The sequence below is a fragment of the Juglans regia genome, chromosome 14 (genome assembly GCF_001411555.2).
Source record: "Juglans regia cultivar Chandler chromosome 14, Walnut 2.0, whole genome shotgun sequence".
Classification (NCBI taxonomy): Eukaryota; Viridiplantae; Streptophyta; class Magnoliopsida; order Fagales; family Juglandaceae; genus Juglans; species Juglans regia.
The window spans coordinates 6,796,143-6,818,599 of NC_049914.1; the positions used below are offsets into that span (position 1 = coordinate 6,796,143).

A 22,457-nucleotide genomic window follows, 5' to 3' on the forward strand; every position below is an offset into this window, starting at 1 on the left:
TATGCTAGCAAGTCGCGTACACGAGCAATGCAGTTGAAAGAAGAACTGACCTTGATTCAGCGAGGGAATCGCACGGTTCCGGATTATCTCCAAGCTGTTAAAGCACTTGCTAACGAAATTGCTCTCATAGATCATCCAATCTCAGATGATGATCTTACCCTATATATCCTCAATGGATTGGGTCCGGATTTCAGGGACATCGCGGCTCCTATTCGCGCGAGAGAGAAATCCCTAGCTTTCGAAGAGCTCCATGACATGGATGATCATTACATGGATTTTGACAAAAAATCATTTTTTTCCCTAACCATGATATGGAAAGAAACAGAGAAGCTAACATCTATAGAGGCATGAGATCAATGTATCACCGGGGTAGATAAATATGTGCTTCTGCACACCTCCGCCACTGTTTTCATTCAATGATTTCAACACATGAAATTTCTCCTCTCCATTTCTCCCACTCAGACGCATCCCATTTTTCGAGCTCCCCAAAATGGCCTGTATCATTTTCCAGCTGGTCATGCCAGGTCTTCTTCGGCCTGCATATAGAGTTTTTCAAAAAAAAATTGATAGAGAAAGAGAGAGGGGACGAAATGAGGAGAGAGAATAAAATTTTTTATTGCATCGGTTACGCGGGGGGTTCTGCAGCCGGTTGCAAATAGAGTTTTCCTAGGATTTATGTTAACTATGATGCACTTGCGTCAATGCGTGGGTTCTCATGGGTAGAATCCAACCCCTGTGATATCTCTGTGTTTAAAGCATTCTGTACTATGCTTTCCATGCGATATATAAAGAACAGAGTCTCTGATTTGCTGTATCATGCAGAATATCTGAAATGCTGTTGAGCTTTGCGTGGTGTTTTTGCAATCTTCTAGGACATATTGAGCTTGCATGTGTATATTATCACCTAAAGTTTTATTTTTTAGTGCTTCCTAGGCAGCCAAGGAAGGAATGGCTCTCTACTTTATTTGATCCATTAGTGAATTGACCCCGTCTAGTGGGTTGCAACGGCTGTGCACTGCATAGGTGGAATAGGTGGAAGGACTTGCTTCATAAGCTTTAAAATTACCAAGGTTGGTTTTCCACGTCTTTGAATGTCTTGCTTTAGAGTTTGGAACTACGGCCACTAATCTATGACCCTTGCCTATAATATGGAACCAACATTTGCAATCATTGAACGAATCATATGAGTTAACTAGCTAGGATGCTTAATAATACTGGTGGATTTTATTCTATACCACTTATCCATTATCATATTCTGACATGTATTGGGTGTTTAGCGACAGTTGAAAAATCACTCTCTCCTCAAGCCAGCCTTCTTTAGATTTTCAAATGCTTGTATGGTCTCTGCATCAAAACCGCCTGCAAACTGAACATTCTGATGGTTAGTTAGACGGACATTTAAGGTTGCATTCATTGTTTGGAGCCCCCATTGTACCTGGTGTGCTCGATATGCATATCGAACTCCTTGAAGCATGCGATTCTCTTCACCCGAGCATTCATGAGCATGCAGTTCTTTAGTTATCCTTTTCATGTATTTTCTGGCGAGCTTCAATGAACTTAGTTTCATCTGTAACAGTAAGAAAAATCATAAACAGATTGACTGATCTGGAAATGGATCCAAAATAGATATCTTTATGGGTTGCCTTTTACCGATTTGCATCACAGACCGGATCGAAGAATGCTTGTGCCGGTAATTTTTCTGACTATTTGTCCTTTTGGTCGGCTGCTGGTTGGTGAAATGTCGATGAGGATTTTTAGTGTTAGAAAAGAGTAATGCCAGGCTGCTACAAATGACCTCTGGGTTTTTGCCTAGGCAAAATTATCTTTTTTATTTTTTATTTTCACCTTTTTTTAACATATTTAAACATTTTTAAAAAATAAAAAAAAATCAATATACTAATAATCACTTCTTTAATGAATAAGTAAAAAAAAATTAAATACATGAACGGTCAAAATGAGAGGGCAAAATGAGAGGGTATATTAGCATTATTTGTTATAAAATATTGACACAGACTACTAGTCTCTTATTTACTGTATTGGTTATGGATGGACGGTCAAAGGTTTGAGCCAAAAATGTTAAAAGAAAGAAAACCTTTGAAGAATTGATGGATTTCTACCACTTCAAACTGCAACTTCAGTGCTTATCAAACCTTTTCCTTTTTGGTAAGCTGTTAAGCTTTGGGGACAAAGATCAGTTATGTTCTACGTACCTGACCAATAAGCCCTGTGTCCAGCATCCACTCCCAAGGGATCTGGAGATCCCTGTACCTATTGCTTGTGCTTTCCCTCAGCCTTTCTATGTTGTCAATGCTTTGCTCCAACCTTTAAGTTAAAATAAGATCATGTAATTAATCTAAAGAATGGAATGAAATACTGAATTGTTATATTTTAGTTTGTACACGCTCGCCTGTCTTGCAATGCTTGTATTCTTCTCAGAGCTTGGGTCAAAGGCTCTTTTGGGTTGTCCACAAAATGTGTTACTTCAGATTCAAGGCTCTTTAGATCTCGGTAGGTGCAAGCAGCTTCTCTCAGTGCATCTGCTTTTCGTTCTGGCCATTGTGTGAAATGCTTCAGCACTGCCCTTTCGTCAACCAATGAAGATAATTCCCCATCCAGCCATTTCACAAAGGCCTCCACATCGGAAATATCTCTAAAAGCTGCAGATTCTAACTCTTTTATAAGGAACTTGATGAAATCCCCTTGTCTTTCCACATCTGATTTTATCTGTCCATTCATTTTCATTTTGTCAGCACAGGGTTTTTGTTTAGAGTAACTATTATTTAAGAGTAGGCTGCAACCATACTTACAGCAGAAAGATATTTTGAGCGGTTTTCAATTTCTCCAATCATGTTCTTAGTAGAGGCAACTGCTGGAGTTCCTGTAGGATTGGTTGTGTCCTCCTTGTGGGCAGCATCTCTCCTAGTTAGTGAACGGTACAACTCGATCACCTCTGGCACACGACGCACTGCTCTCGACCCAGCTAGCGATTTAGATGGAAGTGGTGGCGGTGCTGGTGCTGGCGATGACAGAGATACAGCTTTATTTCCTTTCACTTTGTTGGGCAAAGTGGGAGTGACTGAATTGGGTCTCGGTGGCGGCGTTGGAACCTTCACTGGTTTTTCCGCTGTTGATTCCAGGAAACTTGTTCTAGTAGATGATTTTTCAGTTCCTGGAATCTGCTCTGATACATTGATGAAAGCGGACGGTTTGTGTTGAGGTGCATCTGTATAGTTGCTGTCCAGAGAATTCTGTAACTTCTTCCAGAGCACGGTCTTCCTCTCATTATTGTATGCTTTAAGGGTACTTATCTTCGCTTTCAGACGGCTTACTTCCTGTTTTAGCTCCTGGTTTTCTTTCTCCAATGTATCAATTCTTTGCAGAGAGACTTCAAGTTCCTTCTTGAGGAGGTTGATCTCTGATTCATCATCCTCTTGTGGCATTCTCTTGTGCTCTGCTTTCATACTAAGGATGACACAGGAACAAGAGTCATACCCAATTGCTATATCTTTCTCCCCTCTTATGTCTATGACCTTGCTTTTGAAGGTTGCAATGTTCTCACAAGTGGTATTCAAGAAAATGCCCCCTGGATATTCTAGTAATTGCACTTTGGGGCATACAGTATACATACTGTAGACAAGGATGCTTTCGGCATGTGCAAGTCTTGGTCTTTCAAATTGAAGTTTGAAAAAACGTCAGATTAAATTAGCATGTGATAATTCTCAATGAGTTTTCGGTAGGTACAACATTAAACTCTTTGTGGAATTTACCATTAAACTCGATTTTGTAGTTCCTACTACATGTTTATGTGTTGTGTAATGTTGGTATTGACAAAATCATGGTACAAAACCAATGAGCCTGATATGGCGTGTGTTGTTGGGATCATTTGCCGGTATGTGTTACTTGCTTCATACTTTTACATAATTTTTGAAACATGCGTAGAATAGAAAAGGAAATATGACCGATAGAAAACATCCAACAGTCCAACTTCCCATGTTTGGAACTTTGAAATCCTCGTGGCCCAAGTGTCAATCACAGATTGGGATGGTGAAATCATTAGGTCAATCTGGTTTCATTTCTGAGGTTCCTAGGGCGATTGATGCAGTATTTCTCCGTGGACTTGATTGCCATTTGGTATTCTTTGCTTGCGAATCATTGGGAAGTAAAGAAAAAGGGAGTGAGAAATGAATACTGGTGAAGGATGCTCACAGTGAAAAGTACAGGAAAAAGCAAAAAGCATTGATTATTACAGCCTACCATATTCCGAATGTGATCTTCTTGACAATTAGTTGATATTTTTCCTTAAGCCTAACTAACTTTTAGTATTAATCTCTTATACTTTGGGATCTTAGTTGATTGGGAATTCCTTGACATCACTGTTGCCTTTTACATAAACAAATATGATGGTGCGATGGGCAAAGTAATTTGATGGCGAAACTGTGCTTTCAGTGGTAGTTGAATCTGATAGAATAATAATTGTGGTAAAGAAGATTAAACAACATAGTATGAGAGGTTGCTCAATGCCCCTTAACTCCTCTCACTTTAACATGTAAACTTGAGGTACAATTACTAGGTTCGACAGAACTTAGATGCTTCTTTACAACCTTAAAAGCAATTGAAGTGACTTAAATGGAACAGTAGCTGGTACAGATCTGGAATTTCTAGAGGGCTCTTGGCCTTGTCCTTCTTTAGCTTCTAATGCTACTTTGGGCAGGGGACCTTGTAGGGTGGTAGACTAACAACTTGCTAAAGGCTCAAAGCAATTTATCATTCGATTCATTACCATAGAGGAAAAAGAAATGGTTTTAAGGAAGTGCTAGTTCTGCTGTATGGATTTACTCTTGTCAAAACGATGAAAATCATATGATTTACATCCTAAGATTTCAGAGTCTGGCAATGCAAACCTAAAGATCAGTGACAAATAATCTGTGAGAGAGAGAGGGGAGAAACAACACTTGTGGAGAGATATTCTGAGTCTGACCGCTGGTGAACCCCTCTTTTTTTAGCATTATAGATATTAGACGTAGTAAACCATACCAACTTCCAGCAAAGAAGTAGGAGGCACGTTCATAAGAATATTAGGTTCTCTACAATTCTTGCTCAGAAAAGCATATACTGCATCAATAGCAAATTTCTTAAAGATGGAAGATGATTTCTTTGCCTTTGCATAGGAATGCCCAAGAACATATGTGACACCCGATTCTTTAGCTCTTAAAATGTGCAGAGACTCATCCTTTAGGACAAAACTTTCGACATGCCTGATGCCAGATGTCATTGCTTGAATATCATGTGCAGACTTCACACTGTCCCCTTCTATACTGTGCACTGAAAAATCAAAGGTTTCAGTATTCAAGTTTTCAAACTCTAAACAAAAATCAGCTCTTGCTTTTGATGCACTTTCTTCTTCCGTTTCTACAAATTGTACTAGTCTTGACACCAGCCTGTTCTCAAAGTTGTAATTTTCTTGCTGTAAATCCTTGTAACCATACCTCAAGATGCACCGGTACATACCACACTCCTTCGGGCCAACCCTACCAATGAGAAGCTGTTCCTTTTCACTAACATAGGGAACTTGGACAGATTTTATGCAAACAAATACAAGCACCTGATGGAATGCAGGTAAATTAGTCACAAAGTGTCCAAAAACAGCTGGGATCCCTGTCACCAGATTACTGTATACAAGTCCAATTCCAGGGACGCGAACCATGCCTAGGCTTGGCCCTAAAGACACTATCCTATTCATTGAGACCTTGTTCTCCACATCAAACTGGTGTTTCTTCATTGTTCCATAGTGCCATACATACATTACAGCCATGAAGACACAAGACATTACCAGCGCAATCCATGCACCCTCAGGTACCTTGAACATACATGCAGGGATGTAAAGCAGTTCCAATGACCCAAACAACAAAAGAAATGAAACAGCTGAAATTATCTTCTGCTTCCACACTATTATCATCACCAATGCCATCAAGCAAGTTGTCACAAACATGATAGTAGTAACTGCAAGTCCTGTATGTTCAGCAGAACAACCAAGTTCATTCATGGACCTGAAGGGCCTATAGAAGCATTAGAAATTTGCATGTTTACTGGTGGTTTAAGTTTATACCGTATGCATGACCCATCATGTTTGTGTCCCTCAGTCCGATTGTCACAGCTAAAGACAGGCACATTAACAACCAATTGACCTCAGGTATGTATATTTGCCCATATATTTTACTCGAAGTATGAATGATTCTAACATGGGGAAAGCAATTCAATGCACAGCACTGGCTGATGATGGAGAAAGTAGCTGATATTACAGCCTGACTTCCTACCACAGCTGCAAAAGTGGCCACTATGAACACCGGCCAAAATACAGCTTCTGCACAGAGGACAATGGCATTAACATGAGATCAGGAAGGAATGATATAAACTAACTGGCACTTCAGTATTTTCTTGCCTGGTATGGCTTTATAGAAGCTTCTCTGAATATCTTCATGATGCTTAGAGAGGTATGCAGCCTCACCCATATATGCAAGAACCAAAGAGGGATAGACCAGAAATGTGAAGGCCATCTGGGATTTGAAAACCAAGTATTATGCACTAGGTTTGATAATAAGAAAAGGCATTGATGTTTGCCATTGATGTCCCATACATGCACTGAGTTTCAGATTACCTTAATTGAGAGTGGAGAGAAATGACCCAGATTAGCAAACATTGCCTCCACACCTGAGACAATATTCCAAGTAAAACTAGTTCCAGTTGCTCCTTTTAGCCACAAATAAACAGAAAGTCATATTGGAATTGTGAAGGAGTTACCTGTGATTGAAAGAACCACTCCTCCTAATGATAACCATCCTTCAACCCTTGTGCTTCTAAGGAATTTTAACATGTAAATCGGAGAAAGTGCACGATATACATGAGAATTCCACCGAAATATGTTGTACACCCCAATACCAGCAAGACAAAGAAGCCAAGATATGACAACAGGAGCAAACATGAAAGCTACTCTGTGTGTTCCATGGTGCTGAAGGGAGAAAAGCCCCACCAAGATGATGCATGACGTTATGATAACATAATCTGAAAGAAAAGACAATCAGATAGAACAAGTAGAAGCCCCCCCTCCCACCGCCCAACAAAAATAGACTAGATGCTGAGGAGTTTAAAAGGGAACTGGAAGATAGAAGTGTATTAAGCCGGACTTACTCTCATGAAGTTCTGCGATCTTCAGTTTGATGCCCGAAACTGCTGAAAGAACTGAAATGGGAACATATGTCGATCTTTACAAGAGCATTAGTGAAAAGTGAAGCAGAAATAAAATTGAAAGACCAGCAAATATTCATTTGACTCAAATTCTAAAGGCAAACTTTCAGCATGTAGGATCAAGACCAAAGAGAAGATGAACAATCCTTCCTGTCCAGTGTCCATCCCACCAAAACGCAGTACCATTGAATTTTAGTTTTACACTCTTTTCCTTTATGATGCAGAATCATCTTCAGCCAAGGCTCTTTTTAGAATTATGATCCAGGATTCTACATGAACAATTCTTTGCTTTTCCAAAAATAATTTTTAAAATCAGTGAAAAAGTCATTTATGACTGACTCCTACATTTCTGCTTCTAAAAAGTCCCAAAACTAGACATATCACATAAATGAATATATTACTTAAATTATATCATAACTACATGGAATGTTTTATAAAGAATTATGTGGTTAAGATCTGGATTCATTATAAATTTCATTGCCAATATCTCATGAAGATATTCTGTAATCTCATTATAATGGAAACAAACTTGTGAAATGAAATGCTAAGAGCTTTAGTAAATCTGCAGCATATTTGCTATATGCAACTAAGAAAAATTTGATGCTAGTTAAACTTGAATCTATATCATGTGGACTTGCTGTGAATAAATCTGGCTATCAGAAAAATTCAAATGATGGAGAGCGTATCAGTTAAGAAGCAAAAAGCACCAGAGGCCAAGCTTCTACACCAAATCTAGCTACCTGATATTGCAGGAGTGAGTACGCCATCTCCAATCGCCATACAGGTCCCAAGCAGTACAAAAATAAAAAGCCCTTTGCGAAATCTTGGGTGCTTCTTGAAGAATGACTTCAGAGCAGAACTCTGCCATGTTTCTGCAGATTCTTCTGTTAAATATGAAGGCAAGTTCTTTTCCGCATCTTGTTGATTGGGTAGAATGCTTAGTCCTGCGTGTCGGCAGAGAAGGGAGTACAATGCAAAGGTACCACCTGCATCAGAAGCAAAAAGTTGACATTAATTAACTTTCTTCTTTGCATAAATATGGATCTGATGCTTATATGCCTTCCATATGAAATACAGAAGGAAATCTCAGGCACAAAGTTTTGAAAAAGCATCAGCTGCTCCTTCTCGGTGTTGAGGAAACTATACTGTAGTAAGCAGTGTTTAACTTGCTAGTATGACATTATAACTGCCCAAATTTGTAAGAAGGGAAAATAGCTTGAATAAAAGCTGTAAGATTTACTAAACCACTTGTTTTCAGTTGTTGGCGATGCAGCATGCATGTTCTCCATACATGCAGTTGCAGTCCAGATTTAGAGCAAGAAATGATCTTTGTGCAACAAATGGTGTCATAATATTTTGTGTCCTAGTCAACTATATCAGGGGTGTGAGGGAAAGTTGAGGGATAAGTAAATTTGACTCATAAGTTTGATCACGTTATCAAGCTTAAATAATTAATTATTGAAAGGAATGACAAAGTCATACCTTCACCATTGTCATCGGCCAACATCACTATGAATATGTATTTAAATAGAGCAATGAGAGTAATTGTCCAGAAGATAAAGGAGAGCACCCCAAAAATCTCTTCATCATTCTCTTGGAGGCTCAATTTGCCAGAGAAGGTGGTCTTGTAAACATAGAGGGGAGAAATGCTGAGATCTCCATACACCACTCCTAGACTTTGATAAGCCAACTTGAGCACTGTTGTGCGGGAGACCCTTTTCAAGTTCTGGTTCAAGACACTAAATCTATTAACATATATGAGATGAACTTAGAAGAAAAGAAAATGAACAAGCATTAGTGGTTGAATCAAAATCTATTTATAATGGATTAGCTTTGTCACAAATTCACGACCCTACCAGGTTCAGCATTCAAGCCTGACTAAGATTAAGTCATATTTCTTTCTTTTTTCCCTGATTGGCATGGTTGAGGCAGCAAGCTTAGTAAAGGCTGTAGAGCCATTAGACAGAATATTTGGTTGAGATTCCAGCTTGAAAGGCTATCAAGAAGGCATGGGATGAAGCGTATGAAAAAGCCATCACTTTACACACAATGATGTCATATTTAAAATGAAAAAGCTAGGGAATTCAAAAACCCTGAACTACGTTATTGAAGCAGAATACACCCTTCCTCCTTTTACTGCATCATACGAAAACTCAGCAATCAATCTTTTGTCAGAACTCCATTTAAAATAGAACTAATCAACCTGGGAACCACTCACAATCCGAATGTGCTACTGCTCACTATTTTTTACGTTAGTTTTCGTAAGCACATTATTTATAGAAATCATATCATAGAATGTCGTTAATTCTAATAGACCCAGAAACTCTTTAGGAAAAAATTGAAGAGAAAAAGGTGACACTAACATCGACATTCATAACTGCTTAATTCAGAGGCAACAGAAGAAGCATACCTCTTGAGACATTCCGTGTTCTACAAATTCTGCAGAGGGGTTCATGGCTCTGAGAGAGAAATAGAGGGAGGCAGAGTAAGAGAGGCGATTGAAAAGGAAGATGCCTGAGAATGAGAATATAAATAGTGAGGGAGAAAGTAGAGGATGTAGGAAGTGAGCAGCAGTAAGTTGGCAAGTGGTGTACATGTCCAAAACGCATTCAATTCTCTCGACCTCTCTTTCCTTTGAGAAATTATTTAGAAATCTTTTGGATTAAAACATTGGGTTATTTCTCTCTAAATTGCAGTTATTTTATTCTCCATTTCTCATCCTGTGCTTTATTAAGTGTATTTTATTTGTTTTAAGTATAAAGTAGAAGAATTTCTTAATACATTTGTTGAAAAACAATGGTGTACGAACATTGGCTTCAGAATGAATTCTGAAAAGCAGAATATTCACCAAAATATTATGCTTATCGTGTTGTTTTAATTGCTATTTAATTACCCAATTCATCTTTTTCTCTTGTAGGCATTACCGTCTTGCTGGCAAGGGTGAATGAATAGCCTCGAGGTTCTAGCAACCTTGTAGAATATCACCAACTACTGGAAATCGGTAGAACCATTAATGTCATAACAAAAGCCTTTGATAACAGTTCCCTCATGGAAATTTAGCACTTCTCAGTTTTCACTTGATCGACGAATGGACATCATAGTCTCATTTGTTTTAGAATACAAAGCTTGAATATAGACAAAGAAAATTTCGCATCAGCTTGGCTTAGTTGAATTACAAATGATCTAAATTAGTTGAATTGTAACAAAATGAGAAGTTTAAGTAATTACTATAACATAAAGAAGGGGAAAAAAAAACCATGCGATCTAATTCTAATTACCATATATAAATGTGTATGATTTCATTAAGAAAATTCTACCTCCCAAGACCCAAAAAGCAACTTGATCTTTTTAGGGGGAAAAAAACGACTTTCCTAAAAGGAAAAAGACAATTTTCTTGTTAGTTCTAGGTTCATGTTCCATTCAGTGTGGGAACCCACGTTAAAGTTGACCAGCCAAACTGTACTAAAACAAATTAGGCAAAGCTTCTTCAGCAAGAAGGTCCTAAATCATACCTACTGGCTACTGACATGTCATGTAACTCTTATGTGCAGCTGATATCAGAATGTATGGTGTTTGCTGCTAAAATGCCAGAAGGTTGTACATGACACACACGTGTACCTTCTAAAATCCTTTCCTCTACATTCTCCGATTTCTACAGTAAAGATCCTGCATATCTCTTTTTGCAAAAAATAAAGAAAGGAAAATAAAAAAAAAAAAAAAGGAAAAAGAGATTGATTTAGGAAAGTACTAGGGTATCACAGCTGTCTATTATAATTCTGCTCTGCTGTTGGTGACACAAAGAAAATTATATGTTTGACTGAACCCTAGGACCACCATATTTGTCCTCTCCTAAAAAGTGACCTTGCTCAGGATCACCATATTTTCTGAGGATCTTATGGCCAAGAAAGCAAACAAAAATCCTTCTAAATTTGCTTGTCAATGGTTTTGAACTGAACATTTTTTTTAAAAAAAAAGTTGAACTGAACATTTTAGTAAAGAATAATGCTATTTTGACTCCTTATTTTGATTATTTTTTTTACTTGTTGATTAAAGAAGTGATTATTAGTATATTGATATTTTATTTTATTTTTTAAAAATGTTAAAAAATGTGAAAAAAATAAAACACATGAATTTTGCCTAGATGACACGTCCAACGATCATTGCTGGGTGGCAGCCTAGCATTACTCTTTCATAAATATTATAATTATTTCCTTTTTGTCAGAGTTGGTATTATTCTGGTGGATGATAATCATAGTTTGAAAATTTTAAAAGTCCATATATTTAAATTTTGGTCCCAAATCTTTTCAAATAATTAATTCTAACAAAATCTGAAAATTCGGCCCTGAGTATGTTTGTAATATTTTCATATAATTTAAATAATATACATTATTCCAAAAAAAAGCTGAATAATTGAAGTATTGTTCGACTCTTAAAGATGGAAATTGAAGGTGGTCAAGAAAATGCTGGTCTGGACTGCTTGACTTATCTGTGGTCCATAAAATTCTGAAAGCAGCCTCAAAGTAATTGTGATTGATATGCATTATCAGGAAACGGTATAAGATGCTAAGATTTGATGTTACCCACCAAATTAGAAACAAAATAGACATTATTATATCAACTAACCTAAAAGATCATACGATGTTAACTTATGTCTAATCTCCCAACTCTCTCTATTCCACACAAATCTATCGACACTTTAAACTAAAAAAATTCTGGAAGCTGGACAGTCAGTCAATCAGAGGCTCGTGAGGTAGGTTGTTACATTATGGGCAAAAATAATTGTGTTTGAATTTTAATCATAAGATGCATAACTAGGAAGTGAGATATCTTCCTTAACAACCAAATCAGACTGTCTTTGTTTTCATGTCATTGGGTTCCAGCCGTACAAGTTCTTGTTCATCACCATTATTGGATTTCTTTATGGCAAAATTGATTGCTTGTGGCTTTGAACTGCAAGACAGATGATTAGAATAACAAGACAACCAAGTTGGTCTTTGTCGTCTGTTTTCCTATCTAGTCCTGATGTTATTGGGTTCCAACCCACAATTGTTTTAAAGTTCTGAATACATTGCATATTGCATATTGCAGGTTGCAGATAGAGAGACGGTGGAAATTTTAAAAGAAAAGAATGAAAGAGTTTGAGTCAGAACTGGGGATATGTTATGTTAGGTGTGCTTTCTACTTCAAATATTTATGTTTGTCCCCATTTTGATTCAATGCTCGGCCTTCCAAGATTGGATTTGTGGGATGTTTGAAAGGTCACATACCCTATCCAAAAGTTGCTTTGATGGACCAAAAAAAAAAAAAGGTAAGCCAATTGGTCCACGTGTCTGTGTTTTAGTGGGTCTCTCAGGGGGCAATCAGTCAGTTTCTAACCTTAGATGTTGCCACGTGTGCATATGCTGATCTGTTCTTTCTGTGATTGATATTAGCTGGAGCCAGGAGATCAGGCCAAATTGGAGCTTACTATATATTACAAGGCGCTGGTATCTTGGGTCGGATCTTTCTATTTTCTGGTCTGAAAGGATCTTTAGATATGTTATGTGGGCAGAAAAGTCCATTTAAGTGATTAGTGGTTTATACCATATGAGAAAGTGTTCGCTAAGCCCAAGTGCCTAACACGATCCAGACCATGAAAAAGTCCACAAAATATTAAAGTATTATTCTGTGCCGACACAAGTATGAAACTCTCAACACTAGGGTTGTCCCAAGTCGTTCACGCAAGCACCACAGATAAACCACAAAAACACCTAAATGGTTCCCAATTCAATCGAAGTAAAAAGACCTGAATTATACATCATAGTCCAGACTCCAGACGGATCCCAAATACCTAATTTTTTGGGCAGTCCTTGAACGTGAGTTAGACTGAGTTTGTTTTCGATTGAAATTAAAATTAAAAAAATTAAATAAGAATTATTAAAATATATATTTTTTAATATTATTTTTATTTTAAAATTTAAAATAATTAAATTATTTATTTTATTTTGTATAAAAATTTAAAAAAATTATAATAATTAGATAAATTGAAATGAGATAAATATAAAAACAAACAAGACCTTAATATGCACACGAAGGCCGAGAAATATCTTGATCCCATCGGTGAGGGAGCCAGTAGCAAGGGCTTGAATATCGAGGGGGCAAAATAGAGACTCTAGTACGCGCAAAAGAATCTGGAAAAGTGTAGAACATCCTCCACTGATGTGTCATCAAAAGACAGTTGGGTTGGCTGTGTTTGATTGCTCAGGATAGAGCATCCAAGCTTTGGTTTTAAGATGCACTCATGAATCCAATTCACTCCCTTCAATTATATATATATATATATATATATATATGTCGCTCCAATTCACAATTCTTGAAAGAAAGTAATCCACAGTTTGTACCTCAATTAAACTCAGCGAATGGATTGAAGGTTGAGGCACGCACAAGCAGAAACAAAAACGACCTTCTGATCATTAACTAGAAAGATAACAACTCCATACTCTGCACAAAACTCGGTGTATAATAGCTCTTTCCTGCAGCACCTTCCCGAGCTTAATGACTCGCAGCATACATCAAGTAAATAAATAGTGTTGATAATAAGCTGAACTCCGACAATTCCAAGATCGCAAAAACACAACCCTCAAATACCCAAACAAGAAACGAAGTTTGACCAAATGTTGAAAAAGACTCCATCTGAAGGACGCACAAGACGACCCAAACCATCCAACCCACAAATCACAATCCTATGAATTTTCGCTGCATGCGTATACCAAGACATGGGTTGGGAAAAAGGTCGGCCAACCAACCTCATCATATTGCCAGGTATTTATGGCATTAAAATCATCACCTCTTCAAGTTGAGGAAGCAGGCTCCTCATCTTTCTTCTGTGTCTTTTCTGAATCACTCTTAGTTTCCTTTTCGGATGTAACGGGTACCTCCTCCCCAGCTTTGTCCTCAGTTTCCTTTTCGGATGCAATGGGTACCTCCTCCCCAGCTTTGTCCTCAGTTTTCTTTTCTTCAACGCTTAACTTCTCAAGAAGCCCAGCAGCTGCAGCAGCATCTTTGTTTTCCTCTTTCTTGCCTTGGGATTCAGCAACTTCTTGAAACTTCTCCATGAAGGCTTTGCAATCTGATACAGGAAAAAATAAATAATATCCTGAGTAAGAGAATCATTTACTAAAAAGAAAAAGGCAAAAAGATATAGACAATGTACTTAATTCTTCACTGCACTAAAGAATTTGTCAACAACAGTTGGGTTGGTAACCTTTTAAATTAACAGGAAATAGGACGACTTTTGTGCAACAATCTAATTTAACAAGAGATGGTTGCTGGAAATTATCACAAATGCATCTAGTAAACTGCAGAAAATACTAGTTGACTAAAGTTATGGGATAGTTAAGTTCATATCTCTATCTAAACTAAAATTCCCAAACAGTTTTCTGTGATTATCATGTTTTTATAAGTAAGAAGATAGTTTTCTGTGATTATCATATCTATAGCAAGATGACGCATTCATTCCTGCACACTTGCATCCCAAAAAAATGAATCTAACGAGTTCATAATTCATTCCAATATCTAGAGCAAGATGGTGCATTCATTGTTTCTTATTTCTTCACATATTCGCAGGCTTAGTGAGCTCTCCAATAAAGTGGATTTACTTTCATGCTTTACAATTGAAATTAAGATTCCCAATCAATAGCAAAACTTTACACCGTGTAGTTCTTGGTTTTGATTACAGAACCCTCTATTGACTTAGCACAGATATCATCTAAGAATTGAGGTGTCTCTTTCAATTACAGAACCCTCGAGTCATTCAAAATTAATGAATGAATTTCTAAGATTACCTGAAATAAGTACTACAATCATTTGAGACCACCTTAATTAAGATCATCGTGGTTAAACTAATGGAAAATAAGGTGTGATAGTGACAAATCACAATTCTTGACGCTTGCAATCACATTTCCATTCTGAGTTTTTTCTCTGACTCCTAACTTCACATAGCTTTTTAATAACTTGTGCAACATCAAAATAACGTAGCAAAATCTTTACATGATGCATGCATAATTGCATATATTATTGGCAATAAGAAAACTATGTGAACTGCGCATTCAGATATTTTTTCTTTACATAAAAGAACCGTACCCAATATTATTGATCACTCAGATTATTAAAACTAATCGATTGTGAAAAAAAAAAAAAAACTAGAATACTTGGCTAGCATCTAAAAGCACATCAAGATTTACCGATCAAAATTCAAATATACTGTGACTCTATTAAGGAGATCAAGACTCACTGTCAATGGAAGCAAATCTAATGCAGAAAAGCTCGTCCTTCAGTTCACCATCCGCGTAATCAGTCGCATGCCACACACACGACTTCTCGTTCCCAGCGTGTTCCTGTACCGTCATCGTCGGAAGAACTGAGAAAATAACACCGAAGATCCCCGCATCAGATAAAAAGAACCCTACCTTTACCAAGAAAATCAAAATAACTCAAATTGAAACAGACCGAGATGGTTGGCGCAGATCTTGAGGGTCTTGGACTGTCTCATAACCAGGCGAACCTTGCTGGTCTCCTTGTGCTTTAGGAGCTTCACGGTACCAGCACCTCTCTCCTTCCACTGGTTCCCATCTTTATCGAATCGGTAGAGCTTCGATTTCCTGCAGGTGAGAACCAAAATCAAATCGTACCCATCTTTTCAAAATGATTAAAAAAACCCTAGATTTAGAAGAACAAGGCAGGACATATATAAATAAATCGTACAGATCGAGAATGGAATCTTCGTCCTCCTCTCCGGTGGAGACGGGGACCGCCTCAAGCTTGACGATCGGGGCGACCTGAGCACCGGTGTCCTCGTCCTCGTTGGCGACGGCTTCTTCGTCTTCTCTGTGCTCGTGCACCGGTTCTGTGCTCGCCATATTCTTCTACGAAAATCCTAGAGAAAAAGGGATTGGGAATTCGGCTGCAGGGATAGGAATAAGTGAGGTTTTCTAGCAGAGTGAAAGAGGGTTAGAGTGTCTGAAGAAGCTTGCGTGAAAAGGCTCGAGGCTCCCGGTTTATAAGAGACCGAGAGAACTGGGAGAGACAAGGGGTGTGTTTGGTTGCAAGAAGTAGTGACACCCTACTCCTGATATAGAATTTCCTATCTTGGGTCGGTGTTAAGCAATACCTTTTTCCCATTTTTTTTTTTTTTTTTTAACGAGGTTATTAACTCTAAATTAAGATAAAAATGAAATAGAAAAATGCTATTTGTAACTCTATTTACTAACCCACTAGATATTCTACTAATATGAATTAACATAAAAAAATATTTGTGTAAACTTTTTTATGACTGACTGATCACAAAATAAACAGTATATTTACACATTATCTTGTAAGTACCAAACTCGTTAGGGTGAGAATCGGGCAGTCCGGACCGGAAAAACCGATTCGACTGGCTAATTCGGTCCGAATCGGACAGCAATCGGGAATGGTCTCAGTCGGTCTCGATCCGAATTTCATAGGATCGAATTCATTCTGTACGGTCCATGATCCAGAGGTTTTTCAGACCAGACTTGACCGAATGAAAATTAAAAATATATATTTTATAATTTATATATATTAATTATATAATTTTCATTTAACCAATTAACCTAATCCTTTCACTTACTCACCATTAAGTAATTATTAACTAATACTAATATTTATACTAATACAAGTATTATTTTAATGGTCTAGACTCTAGACTCTAATATGGTATAAAAAAAAATACTAATAGTCTAATATAAACTATAGTTATGGTTATACAAATATAGTTATAACTTATACTAAATCACTATAACTAATATTAGTATATTACTAATATATAGCTATATTATATTACTAATAGTTTAATACTAATACTATTATATAATTATACTAATCATGATTCATAATAACTAATCACTATAAGTCTATAGTATTAATGTATTATTATATAATATATAATATTAGTATCACTATATCATTATAATATATATATACACACACACACACTATAAACACACTATAAGTCTATATATAGTAGTAACAGTAACGCTATAATAGTATAATATATAGTATTAGTATATATTAATATATTATGAGAGTTATAACATAATACAATATATAGTATTAGTAATAATTTAGTATCAATATATTATTATATAATATATATTCCACGATTAGTATATATTAATATATTATAAGAATTATAACATAATATATATATATATATAATAGACTAACAGTATAGTTAACTTAATATGTTACTATAAGTCTATAAACTATATATAATATTAATATCACTATTAGTATAATATATAATATTAATATTACTATTAGTATTGGTATAGTCTATATTTATTTAGTATAATATAAGTATTATATTATACTAATTATATAACTATTATAAGTGATAATAACTATACTCATATAAGAGTTATAGTATTATAGCATAATATATGTATAATAGTATAGTATTAATATCACTATAAGTTATAAGTTATAACTATATATACCTAATAGGCTTATAGGCTAATACAATGATTTATTAATCATATTAAAAATTTACATATACAAAATGTAAAAACTTAAAAGTTTAATATATTGAAAAATTGAAAATTATCATAGATTCATAGAATCATAAATTATAAATTTATAATACATTGAATTTGAGTCATTGACATACTCTAAGTTAGTAACAAATTAGAAATTAACATTTAACATCATAAATATAAATATAATTATCATTTATTATTTTTTTAATGAATTAATTAAATAATACACATCAAATAATTTTTTTAATTTTAATTTTAATTTTACTAATTTAAACAACTTTTAAAATTAATTTATGTGCCAAAAAGATAACAGAATCACAACAAAGTTACAAAACACACATGTGACTATGACATGTGAGCTGCTAGCCTGCCTTCCCAGAAACGACGTCATTTGGTACAAAATTGGATCAAAACGGTGCCGTTTTAGTCACTGCAGGCGAAAAAAATAACTAGGTTTCCCTTTCATGCAATCCAGTTATTTATTTATTTTTTTCGATTTAACGTCGCTAACCTGTCGACTCTATCGTCTCCCAAAAAAAAAAAAAAATCATTTCCACTTCAGTTTTACTTTTCCTTTATTCCCCTCCTGCAAACTAAAAGTGATGCGATCCTCCCTCCATCACAGCAGGCAATCGATTGGTACTCTTTCTCTCTCTGATTTTGTAGGCAGAGTTCAAGTTTTCCTGTAATGCCCAACTTATACATTAAATAGTCTTAGATACGATTATAAGTACTAGATATTGATTGTTTTTTGAGCTAATGTCATGTCCTTTTAGCTTCATGAGATAAGTTTTTTTTTATCTTATGTATATATTAATAATGAAAGTTTTGCAATTGCATGCCTCTAGTTTTAACTCAGAAATAGTCACTGTCTAGATATCTTACCTAAATCATACAAATACAAATATTTCTGTTATTCTATAACCCCTCAAATTCAATCAGTGGCCCCAAGAAAAGTTGTGTATCATCAACCTACATCTTATGAATATATATATATATATATATATATATATATATCAACTTGATAATGTTTCATATAAAAAAAAAATATATTATTGAAATAAGAGGAAAACATGATAAATTGTATTCTAATTTTTAAGAAATATCTCAGGAATTATAGTTTTATTATATTGTATTATTATGAACCTTATGATTTGTGATCTTAATTAGACTGTAATGCTTCAATATGCAAACAGTCCATTGCTGAAATGAAATGAGAGAGAGAGAGAGAAATGAAAACAACTCCCACATCTTCTCTTAAAGACATATGCATGACTTAACTTTAGCTTTGCGAGCTGACAATATTGTATTGAACCTCCTTAACTATATATCTTCTTTACTCTTGAAAGTGTTATTCATCATCTTTTTGCTTGTACATGAATTAATATTTGTTTTCTAATTCTTTTGTCCTTTTATAGATGGAGTCTTCTTCAAATGATGTGCAAGAGTCACCCCCACCCCCACCCCCATCGCCATCTAATGTAAGTGATAAATCAGTTGGTGGGTCACAAAGAGGTAGAGTTGGGTCTTTTGTTTGGGATCACTTTACAATAATACTAAAAGATGATTCGAGTAAACCTATGGCTGTATGTCATTATTGTGATGCTTCGTATGCATGTGATACGAAGACCAATGGTACGAAAAACATGAAGTATTACATTGAGCATCAATGTAAGAAATGTCCGTTTAAGAAGACAGATAAATCCTAGAAAACTCTAGGTTGGAAGGTGGAGGGAGGAAGTGGTAGTGGTAGTGGTAGTGGGGGACTTGTACTTATTGCATTTAGTGTTGAGACTTGCCGACAAACCTTAACAAAAATGATTATTCTTGATGAGTTCCCCTTTAGGTATGCTGAAGGGGAGGGTTTCTGGAAATTTATGCTTATGGTTAGCTCTAAGTGGGTAGGGATTCCATCATGATGGTTGCTAAGGATTGCTTTTGTTTGTTTTTGAAGGAAAAACAAAAGTTGAGAAATGCTCTTAGAGGGCAGCGAATTTCCCTCACCACGGATACATGGACATCAATGCAAAACCTAAACTATATATGTCTCACAACACATTTTATTGATGATGACGGGAAGTTACACAAGATGATTCTTTCCTTTTGTTTGGTTGAAAATCACAAGGGTGATACCCTTGGTAAGGGCATAGAGATGTGTTTGCATGATTGAGGGCGACCAAAAATATTTGCACTCACACTTAATAATGCAAGTTCTAATAATGAGGTTGTTTCTTATTTGAAAAAAAAACAAGTATAGGATAGACACGGTCTTGGAACATGAATTCTTGCATATTTGATGTTGTGCCCACATTTTAAATTTAATCGTTTGTGAGGAGTTAAAAGAATATAATGAGTCTATTGCGAATGTGAGGGGTGTTGTAAAGTATGTTAAATTCTCCCTTCAAATGTGGAGTACATTTAAGAAATGTGTGGAGTTGGAAGAGATTTAATCCAAAAGCCAAGTTTCCCTAGATGTATTAACACTCCACCTATCTTATGTTGGAGAGGGTTTCAAAATTTAGAAGGGCTTCTGATCGATTGGAGGAAGAAGATCCGTGCTTCCTTGGTAGTATTGGATATGACGATGATGACGATGTCGATGATAAAAATGTGGACCATGTGGTGAATACGAGAATGTCAAAAAAGTTAGGGCCTCCCAATGGATCCGATTGGGAGAAGGAACAGTTGTTTGTGAGGTTTCTTCAATTATTTCATGATGCAACTTTACGCTTCTCGGAGGGTGAATATGTAACTTGCAATGTTTTTTTCTTGAAGTTAGTTACTATTAAAGATGTCATTAACATGGAGTGTGAAGAACAAAATCTCGTTGTGGGATTAATGGCTACAAATATGAAAAGAAAGTTTGACAAGTATTGGGAGAACTTGGAAAATCATAATTTGTTGCTCTATGTTGGTGTTCTTCTTGATCCTTGCTACAAGATATGATATCTTGATTTTGGGTTGGGAAAAATATATACACATGATTATGCAAAAAAAAATTGATTTCAGTTGGAATGTGAGAAATGCATTTATCCGCATGTATGAGGCATACATGGAAAATGAAGAAGGGCATTCTTCTCAGCACGCAAGTTCCTCACATGAATATGTAGCTCCTTCAATTGACAAGATGGTGAGTAGAAAGACAAATTTGATGGCCCAATTTAAGCAACAGTTACAGTCAGAAGATAGTTTGGAAAGTAAGTTAAAGGTTGATAGATATCTAACTGAAAGATGTAAGGATCAAGATGATAGTTTTGACCTTCTAATTTGGTGGAAGGTGAATTCAGTTAGATATTGCGTGCTTTCAAAGGTTGCATGCAATGTACTTACAATACCGATATCTACTGTGGCCTCTGAATTTACATTTAGCACTGCGGGTGTGTACTTGGCCTTTTCTAAAGTAGTTTAAATCCAATGAGTATTGAGGGTCTCATATGTGCACAAAACTGGCTTCGTTCTTCTTCTACTCCAATAAACCTTAGGACTTTAATGGATGAAGTTGAGAAATTTGAGAAGCAGTTGAATATGGGTATGTAATAAAATTACATTTGATATCTTTTGTGGTTTATTGTGTTTTATATTCTATATTATGTAACTTTAACATTTTAATTTGTTTTGTTTTAAATTTTTATGAATAGAACTTGTTAGGAACTCGAATTTGGATGATTCTGTGTAGGCGCCAAATTCAATGCCTACTGGCCCTATACCAAACGTTGATTAAAGACTAAAGAGGTGAGAAAATTGTTGATTATAATTTTTGATCTTGGATTTTATCATCGAGCTAATTTCATTTTGTTAGAAAATATGATGGTGATGTGGGTTGGAATGGACCACAAAAGAGAAATATCTTATGGCAGCAATATTGTGGGACATGATCATGGACAGTCATGAAGTAAAGAATAAATAATTCAATATTTTTATGATTAATTATGAATTAATGTTTATATTTTCCATTTGATTGTAATGAAACCACATATAGTTTGATATACCTTCATTATAAATTCTTTGAATCTTTACAATAGAAGTGGCGAGTATAATGAGTTTATATACTATGACAAATCCTGATGTTTACTTCTTTTTCATTTTATTTTGATATGGTGTGATAGTATCATTATGAAAAGACTTGGGTTTTTAAGAAAACAAATGAATGGATAAACATGGAGTTTCATTACGACTGATTCCTTTATACTCTCTCTCTATTTCTGTGCTGATTCGTATGTTGATTGTTATGCTTTGGATGAACGTTGTTTGTAACAATTATTTGGTGGGTGGGGGAGTGAATATGTTGAGTGATGGCTTGCCCAATCCGAACAAGAAGTTGGCCAAAATACTTGCTTTTCGACATGGTACTTAAACTTGCTTAATGGTTTTGTGCACTCACTCAAATGTTCATGTGAGTGATTTTTGGGCTTCTATAATGTACATGAGAAGTTAAAATTTGTAACTCAATCTTTATATGTTTCATACTTAGATGCTAGTACTTTGCACCCCTGATAGGATTGACAAAACTTAGTTAGAAGCGACTGTTAAAATTTAAAATCCATGAGATGCATTTTGAAAACACTTTGTAGCAACATAATCTAATTTTTAAGGCGTTCCTACTTGCATTCATGAGTTGCAGAACAGATCTTATGGCATGCTAAATCTCTCTCTTTCTGTGCAGGAATATCTTCATATTGC

At 35.7% G+C, this 22,457-nt stretch overlaps 3 protein-coding genes across 4 annotated transcripts; all 3 read right to left on the bottom strand.

The window, feature by feature from the left end:
• Positions 1-1,050: 1,050 nt before the first annotated feature.
• LOC109002395 (protein CHUP1, chloroplastic-like) lies at positions 1,051-3,641 on the bottom strand. The gene is made up of 5 exons (XM_018980119.2): positions 2,808-3,641; positions 2,408-2,724; positions 2,211-2,322; positions 1,436-1,567; positions 1,051-1,366 (listed from the first exon to the last, which is right to left on the bottom strand). Exons 1-5 carry the CDS (start codon positions 3,624-3,626, stop codon positions 1,292-1,294), a joined length of 1,455 nt encoding a protein of 484 aa, XP_018835664.1. The 5' UTR covers positions 3,627-3,641; the 3' UTR covers positions 1,051-1,291.
• An 888-nt stretch (positions 3,642-4,529) lies between these two features.
• LOC109002374 (potassium transporter 1) lies at positions 4,530-9,717 on the bottom strand. Of its 2 annotated transcripts, XM_018980093.2 has the most exons (9): positions 9,653-9,717; positions 8,725-8,968; positions 7,983-8,228; positions 7,186-7,236; positions 6,799-7,059; positions 6,656-6,708; positions 6,440-6,554; positions 6,107-6,361; positions 4,530-6,009 (listed from the first exon to the last, which is right to left on the bottom strand). In XM_018980093.2, the coding sequence occupies exons 1-9, from the start codon at positions 9,695-9,697 to the stop codon at positions 5,015-5,017; spliced, it is 2,265 nt and encodes a 754-aa protein (XP_018835638.1). In that variant the 5' UTR covers positions 9,698-9,717; the 3' UTR covers positions 4,530-5,014. The 2 variants fall into 2 exon arrangements, with proteins under 2 accessions (XP_018835638.1, XP_035540939.1); XM_035685046.1 differs by lacking the exons at positions 8,725-8,968; positions 9,653-9,717 and having other exon boundaries at positions 7,186-7,259; positions 7,983-8,181.
• A 3,949-nt stretch (positions 9,718-13,666) lies between these two features.
• Positions 13,667-16,258, bottom strand: LOC109002368 (ran-binding protein 1 homolog a-like). Its single transcript, XM_018980079.2, has 4 exons — positions 15,985-16,258; positions 15,730-15,881; positions 15,515-15,640; positions 13,667-14,350 (listed from the first exon to the last, which is right to left on the bottom strand). The coding sequence occupies exons 1-4, from the start codon at positions 16,137-16,139 to the stop codon at positions 14,073-14,075; spliced, it is 711 nt and encodes a 236-aa protein (XP_018835624.1). The 5' UTR covers positions 16,140-16,258; the 3' UTR covers positions 13,667-14,072.
• Positions 16,259-22,457: the final 6,199 nt, after the last annotated feature.

Bases quoted from the DNA above. Each gene is read 5' to 3' on its own strand.
- LOC109002368 (XM_018980079.2), bottom strand. From the start codon at position 16,139: ATGGCGAGCACAGAACCGGTGCACGAGCACAGAGAAGACGAAGAAGCC. The intron at 15,882-15,984 runs GTACGATTTATT...TCTCACCTGCAG, and splicing joins GAAGATTCCATTCTCGATCT to GAAATCGAAGCTCTACCGAT. The intron at 15,641-15,729 runs GTCTGTTTCAAT...TTATTTTCTCAG, and splicing joins GATCTGCGCCAACCATCTCG to TTCTTCCGACGATGACGGTA.
- LOC109002395 (XM_018980119.2), bottom strand. From the start codon at position 3,626: ATGTATACTGTATGCCCCAAAGTGCAATTACTAGAATATCCAGGGGGC. The intron at 1,568-2,210 runs GTACGTAGAACA...TTACTGTTACAG, and splicing joins ACACAGGGCTTATTGGTCAG to ATGAAACTAAGTTCATTGAA. The intron at 1,367-1,435 runs GTACAATGGGGG...CAGAATGTTCAG, and splicing joins ATGCATATCGAGCACACCAG to TTTGCAGGCGGTTTTGATGC.
- LOC109002374 (XM_018980093.2), bottom strand. From the start codon at position 9,697: ATGAACCCCTCTGCAGAATTTGTAGAACACGGAATGTCTCAAGAG. The intron at 8,229-8,724 runs GTATGACTTTGT...CTTCTGATGCAG, and splicing joins GGCCGATGACAATGGTGAAG to GTGGTACCTTTGCATTGTAC. The intron at 6,362-6,439 runs GCAAGAAAATAC...TCCTCTGTGCAG, and splicing joins CTTCTATAAAGCCATACCAG to AAGCTGTATTTTGGCCGGTG.